Raw genomic sequence first — 9,826 nt, forward strand, 5'->3', positions numbered from 1 at the left:
TAAAACCACAGGCAGTTAAAACACAGGCATCCCTTTCTGGACTACAGGCTGCTACACTGCCTTTATCTGCAACAGTGCTAAAGATACAAGACTATAAAGATAGCTACACGCACTTATGCCAACTGATAATCTCATCTTATCTTCTTGAGAAGTGGTTATACTTCAGCAGAGCAGACTGCCAACCCAGCTCCACACTCAGAATATTCTGAATGGAGACCTCAGAGATTGCTGTTTGTCTCCCGATAGGCAGTGCATCACCTCCTGCATGGACAGAACAGAACAGAATTCAGACCCTCAGCCAAAGGAACTCACAGCCTGTCCATTAAAATACAAGGTTTTATATTCACCACATGCTCACAATTTGTTTTCTTAACCTTTAATGACATCGAGAAGCTACAGGTTTATAAATAGATGTGACAACCAGTGATTAGATGCCGTTTTGGTGGAAAATAATCTGAATGCTATAAGGCTACGTTACAAGGCATTATTTAAAAAGTTGATTTTGAACTTCCGGTGATATTGCGTTATTTTCACAAACATTACAAACAAACATTACTTTGCGAAGGACCAACACTGCAGAAGAAAGTGCAACCAAAAGGAACAGAGCAGTAACATTTAGAACAAATTCTTTCATCAACAAAGCCCGTGTAAATCAAGGAAACAATAAAAGCTCACACATTACACTGTCTTGAACAGACAGCAACTCCATTACCAAGAGCAGCAGTTCAACACTATACTGGAGGAGTCAGGTTTGTTGAAATGGCTTCAAGAAAAGTAACTTCTTGCCTGGCAGTCAGTTTTCCTGTCCCCCACATGCAGGTGTCTGCACCCAGGCACAGCTGGGGTGTCCTGGCCTTTCCAAAATACACAATATTCTGCTGCTCAGTGCTGCCCACTCAGCCACTTACAAGGTGCACACAAATGCCTGGGATGCGGCAGTTTGGAGACGGGACTCGACAGTAATCCAACAGTGCTGGGCCCACTGCTTTTGAAGGGCTTTAAAAACACACCTGTGAGCTGTCTGAGAGTAAAAGTACAGCAGAGTTTGGTTTGTTGCTAAGATACAACATTTGAAAACATGATGGTAATGCAGTGCTTCCTCCTGGAAGGTGACAGGGAGTAGAGGAAAGCACAGTGTACGACCCTGCATTGCACGTCCATTAAATACTGCCTTGCTACTGCTCCTCAGACTGTGCTTTTGGTTTAGGGAAGTCAGAGTGGACACAACAGAGCCTCAAAATCTAACACTACTTCAGACTTGGTTTCCTTAGTGACACTTTTAACAGAATATTCTACACACAACACACCAACACAGCAGTGATACCAACCAAGTTTACCCCTAAAAAACCAGGTGCACGGTAATATTGCATAGAAAGGTCTCCTTGGTAGAAATGCACTGGGACTAGGGGGGATTTCCTGCCTTGCTAAACAAAAGCACATACATTTCAAAAAGCATATCTCACGTTCGACATTTTTCTTAGCTATATTCTTTGGAATTGCTAGTGCATATGTTATTTCAAGCATATTTTATTCTGCACGCTACTATTTGATATTAAAAGAGTAAAACTGGAAGGAAAGCTGTTTTTCTGCCTCCCCCCAGAACGGAATGTAAAATAATTTTTCAAGTTGTTGCATAAAAATAAAATCCAATCCTTCTCAAAAACAGAAAGCTCCAACACAACAGAATAGCTGAAGGAAGAGGATATTCATAAAAGACAGGACAATCCTGGGTTAAAAAAACTCTTCAAAATAAGTTAAAAGCAGCATTCAAGAATTGAGTAAAGAAAGGCCTACATTCACCTCCTACCTCAAACTGTACATGACTGCAGAGCCTTAATTTTGGTACTCAATCATATTTTCATTTTGGTAGGCAACACTGCCACAGTCAGCACATGGACACATGGAGTGTGTATGGGAGGAGAGTTAGGGGGAGCCTGTCAGAAGGCCATGCAGCACAGCATCACAAGGTAGAAGTCATTTTCTTCAACTACTCCTTACAGTGAGCACTTGACTCCCAACGTACAGAGAGTGCAGAGAGATTAAGCCCACCTAAAAGTTGTAACTAAAAGCATTATGCAGCATCAGAGAAATCACAGGAAAAGCTGTAAGGATGATCACATCTACACAACTACATCCCATAAAAAACTAGAACTTCTGCTCTCAGATAGAATATTTATATTTAGAACATCTGTGTAAGTGGTAAATATATACAATAAATATATTTTGTTATACTATCTATAGTCACAGTTTTTTTACCCAGCGACATAATTTTAGAGGTATACCAGGAAGATGTGGTTCTGACAGTAAATTCTGTCATAGTAATGTAGGAAAATACTATCAAATTCTTCTGGCTGCTGCAGATAACAGCTGAAAGTGCTTCAGGAATTAGAATTAATATTATATTTTTAGAATTCATTTTATTTTAATAAGAAAGCCATTGGCATTCTGTGGGACAGTTAAGGAACAAATAAGATTTCTTCCTAGGAAATGCTGAAAGGCACGTAAAGATTCCAATATAGATATTTAATAATGCATTAAAAAGCAGATTTGGAGCATTCTTGTAGATGATGTTAAAACACAGAATTAGCAGATGCGTGCCTGTTGGTGCTACTGAGAAACATTTCACATATGTGTGAAGAAGTCGTGTCTTTATATGACCAGACATCTGCTCACTGCAGTGATCCACCGCCCCCCACATGTGCTGGAGTAACAGTGTGCACTCACTCTGCTACTGAACGACACACTGAGGCACATGCATATGCATCAAGAAGTTCTCTGCAAATGGCAAAAGAAGGAAATGGTGAATTAACCTGAAGAAATGCACATGTATTGACAATGAATGTGACGTTTCAATTCTTGTCCTTACGCTAATACAGCCAGCGAGCTGAAATTCGGTCACTTAATTGGTTTGATTCTTGTTGGGATTTGTACTAATTGGGTAGATTTCAGAAATACTGCTGTAAGAGGCATAGAATTGCACGCAAAAAAACCAAGCAGCTTAACTGTGCAACAGCAGACATGAATGTCTATGGGCATACAGTACAACTTACTGCAGGAGGGATCACCACACTGCACATGAAATAAGATGGCACGTTCCATAAAGCTACGACTCTGCACAGTGAATGACAGACACCTCTGTGTCACCAAAGACACCAGCGATGAGTAACTCGCTTAGAAGTGAAGCACACTACCTAAGGGTTGTTGCCTTGCCTACACCATTCTACATCACTTGGAGGGGAAGGCGGCGTGGGCTTCAGTCAGACCAATGAAAATATTTGATATTTTTGTTCCAGAAGAAGCCTGGCTTAAAGACAATTCACCCCCCCCCCCCAAAATAATTCAAATATTTTGCTCTGCCTCGCACTCAGTGCACCTGCACTTTTTTTTTTTTTTTAAATCTGCCTTGAGAATAAACTGATGTGATAGAAGTGAAATTGTGTAAGCAAAGCAGTGCACCTTTGGCATGTATTGCTGAGGAGTTTCTATTTAAACACCTCAAACTTGTTCCACAGACTTTGCCAGCAGCATCCTCTGAGCCACCTGGGCCACCTTCGAGGCTTTCAGAAGTCCCTGTGTGCCTCCAGAAGACTTGGTCTTTTACTGGAGTTACACACACGTCACTGATAATCTGCATTCAAGCTCAAACCCATAAAGCTACCCAAAATTTAGAGCTGAAGACAGGCTGAGCTGCTTCAAAGCTCGGGAGTCTGCTTTGCAAAATGCTCTTCTTCTGTGCTACATCCCACAAAGGTTTAATATTCAGATATTTATTTGACAAAGGGGTTAAACCTTCATAAATAAAGTTATAGCTCCGGTTAACCCCCACTGCACAGAAATTGCTTTTTCCCCACAAGCAACAGCATTGGGATGCTCCAGAATAAGTTTCTGTTTAGTATGTGGGCAGAGAAGGCCAAGAAAAAGCATTTAGGAAAGCTACAGCAAAACTGAAGAGATGTTTGGCTGTATTCCCACCATATCTCACAGTGCTTCCAAACAGAGATAAGTCCTTTTCCTTCTCTCCAGCATTAAGGCTCTTACAAAAAGCCAGGTTTAAAACTAAAAGACACTTGGGCTTTCATGAGAATACGCTTAATACGCTTTTATCACAAACTAAGACCTAGTTCTGCAATTCTATCTTTATAGACACAGTGTTACTTTATTACAAGATCAGGGCCTTAATATTCTAACACGTGAGATGCTCAGTAGGTCCTAGCAATATGTTTCTTTTAAGACCAGAGGGATGGGAAAACTTGGTAGGGAACTAAAACCAAGCTATGATAATATAGAGCAGCTACTGTCACTGTGATTTTCTATTAGGCCAGAAAGAGGTCTAGAAGAATTAAAGGAAATGCTCTTTTCCCATCATGTAGACAAATCTTTTTCTCCAGAATTCATCAGTTCAATTATTCTGACAGCACCAGGAGACATAAGTGCTCCCAAATCCCATCCAAGTCAAAAGGTTCCATGACAACTTGACACCAACCAAGCTGTCTGAGATACTTACTGAGATACTAACTCAAAAACACATTAGAATTAATAGAATTAATGTCATTCCTGAAAAACCTAAAGAAGATCCAAAATGTTCAAGACTGCATCTTACAGCCCTGCATGAGATCATGTCAGAGCAGGTCCAGAGGACAGCCACAAAAACACTCCGAGGGATGGGACACCTCTCCTATGGGGACAGGCTGAGAGCTGGGGCCGTTCAGCATGGGGAAGAGAAGGCTCCAGGGAGACCTGAGAGTGGCACCTAAAGAGGCTGTAAGCAGGAAGGACACAGGCTCTGTAGCAGGGTCTGCTGTGCCAGGACAAGGAGAAGTGGTTTCAAACTAAAAGAGGGGTAATTTAGACTGGATATAAGGAGGAAGTTTCCTCAGTAAGGGTGGTGAGGCACTGGCACAGGTTGTGCAGAGAGGTGATGAATGCTCCATCCCTGGAGTCACCCAAGGTCAGGTTGGATGGGCTCTGGAGCTGTAGAGTCCCTGTTCATTGCAGGGCAGCTGCACCAGATGGCCTCCAAGGGTCTCTTCCAACTCAAACGATTCTATGATACCAACACGAGTTTTGCCACTCTGAGCAGTGACACTTCAGAGGTCCCTCTCCTGCACGCAGACACGTGCTGAGCTCCTGGAGGGCAGCACCGGGCAGCAGCACAACCCGTGTCCACTGCCTCAAAAAGCAAGCTGGAAAAAGAAAACCCTTCACTGCTCGTACCAATCTAAAGCACAGCTTTGAAGGCAGAAGTCAACGTACTCTGCCATCCCAACGTTTTTACTGATACACTTATTTTCATATGGCAAGACATGGCTTCTCTTCAATAGGTCAGAGCTCATCCAGCTTTGTGCAATCTGCCTTTTTCCAGAATGAGGGAGAAGAAAAATGGGAGTGTTTTCCAAGCACTCCTGCACCGACAGCTCAGCTGAGGAACCTCAGTCAGACGGGAGATGGAAATCAACCCGCAGGGTCGAGAGCCACCGTCACGGCCGAGCTCCCGCCACCTCCGGGCGGGGCGGCTCCACCGCAGCGTGACAGACCCTCAACCGCACAGCGCCGTCTTTCAACGGCAGCACTTTCCTAAATACGCTCGAGTACGCCGAGCGCACAGCCCACACCCGCCGCCCGCAGCCGGACGCCTGTCCGGGACACAAAGCACACGTCGGTTATCCGCAAGCAATTCCAAGCGTCCTCCGCCGACTTACAGCGCAACGGCGCGGCGCGGGGCGAGGCCGGGGCCGCTCCGTCAATCAGATGAAGTGGATCCAGGCGCTGCTGTCGGGGTCCTGCGGCGGCCCCGAGGCGGGGGAGCGCGCCCGGCCCCGCAGGCGGTAGTTCGAGCCGCCGTTGTTGTCCCAGTACTCTGCCCCGGCCACGCGGTAGCGGACGGCGAACTCCAGCGCGGCCTCGGAGCCGGCGGCGGCGGGGCCGAGCGGCAGGTGGAAGGCGAAGCGGTCGGTGATGCCGTCGGCCGGCCCGGCGGGCTGATAGGCGGCGGGCACCTCGCCGCAGCTGGCCCAGCGGTCGAGCGTGTAGCGCACCGACACGGCCTTCTCGTAGGCCAGGTTGAGGACGCGCACGGCGCCGCGCAGCCCCGCGGGTTCGCAGCGCACCCACTCCAGCCTCACCTTGTGCTGCCGCACGCGCTCCGCGAAGCCGGGCCCGGCGCCGGGCTGCGGCGGGAACAGCGGCTCCAGCGGCGGCGGCAGCGGCCCGAACAGCACCGGCTCCAGCTCGCCCAGCACCGGCGGCTTCCCGGTCTTGAAGAGGTCGGCGCGGCGCGGCGCGGCGGGCGGCGGCACGCGCGGCAGGTCGGCGTCGCGGAAGTGCCGCACGGAGATGAGCTCCAGGCCGAGCGAGTCGGCGAAGCGCACGGTCTTGCGGCGCGAGGGGCTGTGGCGCGGGGCCGGCCGAAGGCCGCGCTCCCCGGGCGTGGGCAGCGACTTGGCGCGGCGGCGCTGCGTGGGGCTGGGCGGCGCGGCGGGCGGACGGGGCTCCCGGCCGCGGGGCGGAGGCGGCGGCTTCTCAGGGGCCGCGTCCCGCGGGGCGGGCGGCGGAGGAGCGTCGCCGTCGGGGCTGCGGCCGCCGCCGCAGCGCTCGGCCAGGCTGCCGTAGAGGCAGGCGCTGCAGCTGAAGTTCCGCGGCAGGTAGAGCCGGGGCGGCGGAGCGGGCACGGCGCCGTGCAGCGAGGCCGCCTTATCCATGGGGGCGGCGGCGCTCAGCGCTCGGCGCTCTGCGGCGGCCGTTCTCCCGCGGCCGGTGCCGCTGTGCCCCGCGGGCCGTGCGGCGCTGCGGCGGAGCCGGGCAGGGGCGCGCCCCGAGTCATCCCGCCCCGCCGCTGCCCTACTTCCAGCACCGCGCCGCCGCCTTCTGGGTCTTTCCTCGAGGAGTTCAGCCAGGGGGAGGAGGAGGAGGCGGCGGCACAAGCAGGGATTCCCCGGTGGAGGCGCGGAGGTGCATCTCGCGGCGCCGTGCTCCGCCGAACGGTGCCAGAAATAGCTGCGAAAGGAAGGAGCGGAGCCAGGCTCAGGCAGATTAAAGGGGCCGATAAGAAACAGCTGGCTGGCAGCTCGGTTCTCGCAGTGTACATTTAAAGGAAGAAATCCAACTAATCCGCGATAATGCGGTTACGGTGCATCTGCTGAGGGAAACGGACGCGCCCGGCCGTGCCGCAGCGCAGAGCAGCCCCCGTCACGGCACGAAGGGTGCGAGCCGCGGGGTTTGGTGCGATGACGGCCGGCCGGCGCTCCGATGAATGGCAGGCGATGAGAAACGGAGCGGCGCAGCTCTGCGCGGAGCTGAAATACCGCCCGGCAGAGCCGCCTCGCTCCGGTCTTTCCGTAATCTGGTGCTCGTTTTTAATTAGTAAATTGCATTAAAAACAGTGATCCTGCCAGAGGCTGAGTCTGAACTATGCGGACGTGTAATTCTGGCTTAACTCCTGAGCTTTTCCACCTTCGTCACTCCGCCCGCGTCTCTGTGACCGGCGATGAGGGTAACGGTGGGAGCAGCGAACCTGACGGAACCGAACAGCCGCCAGAACACGGGGCACAGCTCAGTGTTGGCTCACATCAGGAATATCAGCTTCAATCCCTTTCTTAGGAAGCGTGAAAATAATTGCCAGGTTATTTCCAATGGATTCTAAATCTCCTTAGAGACACGTAAGCAAGGAAAAATTATGCCTTGCAGTGTTAAATTTGACACCATTATTGTTATTATTATTGTTGGCTAACGTTAATTTCAGTTTAAAACCACTAAACAGAACTTCGTATATTACACGAATATGTAAAGTCTTTGTATTTTTAAACGATGGTAAGACTATGATAACTAATAAGCTGCAGTGCTGAAAGCTGTACAGGAAAGCAGTTTTGTCTTTGTGTAGTGCCGACAAAGCTGCTTGGGCTCATTTAGCTTCTGCTGCATTTCACACAGTGGGGATGTCAACTTCCCCCTTCTGGTAATTTTAGTTGCTTCACTACTTAGCATAGGCTTGTGTCATACTTCTGCTTTTTGGCTTTTTCATGTCTCTCGTTTGCTTCACAAAATTCTAGTAATATTTCATGAAAAAGGAAGGAAAGAAACAAGTCCTTTTTGGACTGATGACTGTAAGCTACAGAGCTTGTGTGACAAAGCTGAAAACCGTCCATTCCCCAAAGTTAGCACAGCAAAGACATAAAAAAAAAAAAAAAAAAAAAAAAAAAAAAGTTCCATGATAAGAAAGCAAAAACCCAACGTCTTCAGCTTTGGACTGGTCAGGTCAAAGCAATGTGAGCTGCAGAGGGGCAGCCCTATAAACAGAGCCATACCATGAGCTGCTCAGAAATCTTTTGCCATCTCTTTTTTTGCAAAGGAAAGAGTAGAAAGAAAATAAATGCATGGCCACTATAAATAACTTCAGAGACAATCCTCGTGGAGTAAAGCTGAAAGAAGGCTTTTTAAAGGCTTCTGAAAATTGGGAATTAAATGAGACAAATAATGAAAAGCTCAGTGTAGCAGCTAATCCTACAGGTGCTCAGGTTTTCACCTGCAGTTTCCCTCACACACCTCAGCTTCTCACAAACACCTCAGCCTTGTCTTTGCTGGGCACTGAAATTTACCAGATGTGCACAGACAGCTTCTCCAATGGCCTTGTGCTGTGATGGGTTTGTAACAGGAAGCAGCAGACACCTTCATTTCTAACAGGAAATGATTTCAGCTTTGCCTGCTGTAAATATTTGTGCACCGCGCTGGAACTCTTAGAAGTGAGCAAGTGCTACAGCATGAACAGAAACTGTGCCTTAATATATGCAGTGGTAGCCATACACCACCCCCTCTGTGTTACAAACATGTACATTTAAAAGTTGAATCTGTCTGCTGTTTTACAGCGCGTTATGACAGGGATGTTAGCCAAGGCTCCTCTGTGAGTGGGAACAAAATTAGTTCTGCTGTAGCTTCAGCCCCTTCAGCTATCATCCTTCTGCTGGAAAATAGTACTTCTATGATGAGACAGTTTTGAAAGTTCCAGCAGGAATAGACCAGTTGTCATGTAAATGCTGGAGCTACACAGTGTTGCTCTATTATACTGTAAGAGAACCAAAAGGTTTTATATTATATTAGGCATAGGAAATGGCAATCAGTCTGGCACTGTTGGCATCCTTTTGCACATTTAAGGGGTGCAATTCATAGAAAAAAATGTTCTCCTAATAACGCTGTCGTACTCACTTTCTGCAGACCTTCCAGCTGATACAAGCAGCTAAAGGCAGCCTCTGCTCTGCTGTGTGCCATTGCCTGGCCCTGACACTTCTACAGTGCCAGACTGCATTTCAAGTCAGCCCAATGCCTGAAAGCTTCCAGCTTCTCATCTTGCCGTTCGGTCCTCTATTTTATTATCATTTAAACAATTCAGAGAAAAAAAGGCAGAACTGAACCAAATCATAGAGGGCAATGAACTGAGCTCTCTTCTGCTGCATTTAGCTGTTGTCCCGACTCCAGGTAATCTAGGAGAAAGCAGATGCTGGTGCTGGGGAGCATTGAGCAGAACTATGAAGGAACCATTAACAGGGAGAGGAGTGTCTGTGTGCTGGGGCTTATCCAAAGTGGCCATTGTCACATATCTGCCTCAACTTTCCAAAACAGGTTTATTTATAGCAATGAGAACTGTGGAGAGAGAAAATGGATGTAAAGATGAAGAGCATTATGATTACATCAGCTTTTGAGATGAAGCAGTAACTCAGTGCGTGCATTCAAAAGGTCGGCTTCTGCTCTCATTCAGTTATTACCCTCACCTAACCAGGACGTGTGGTCATTATCTATGAAGATGTAAGCTGTATGATGCACAAGAGTTTATCCAGGA

The 9,826-nt window shown here is 48.3% G+C and overlaps 1 protein-coding gene across 1 annotated transcript; it reads right to left on the minus strand.

Annotated features, from left to right (window-relative positions):
* Window positions 1-360: 360 nt before the first annotated feature.
* On the minus strand, window positions 361-7,181 carry PPP1R3E (protein phosphatase 1 regulatory subunit 3E). The gene is made up of 2 exons (XM_052687266.1): window positions 959-7,181; window positions 361-627 (listed from the first exon to the last, which is right to left on the minus strand). The coding sequence occupies exon 1, from the start codon at window positions 6,696-6,698 to the stop codon at window positions 5,745-5,747; it is 954 nt and encodes a 317-aa protein (XP_052543226.1). The 5' UTR covers window positions 6,699-7,181; the 3' UTR covers window positions 361-627; window positions 959-5,744.
* Window positions 7,182-9,826: the final 2,645 nt, after the last annotated feature.

This window comes from Tympanuchus pallidicinctus, unplaced genomic scaffold (genome assembly GCF_026119805.1).
Source record: "Tympanuchus pallidicinctus isolate F22 unplaced genomic scaffold, pur_lepc_1.0 scaffold22, whole genome shotgun sequence".
Taxonomy (NCBI): Eukaryota; Metazoa; Chordata; class Aves; order Galliformes; family Phasianidae; genus Tympanuchus; species Tympanuchus pallidicinctus.

Bases quoted from the DNA above. Each gene is read 5' to 3' on its own strand.
- PPP1R3E (XM_052687266.1), bottom strand. From the start codon at position 6,698: ATGGATAAGGCGGCCTCGCTGCACGGCGCCGTGCCCGCTCCGCCGCCC.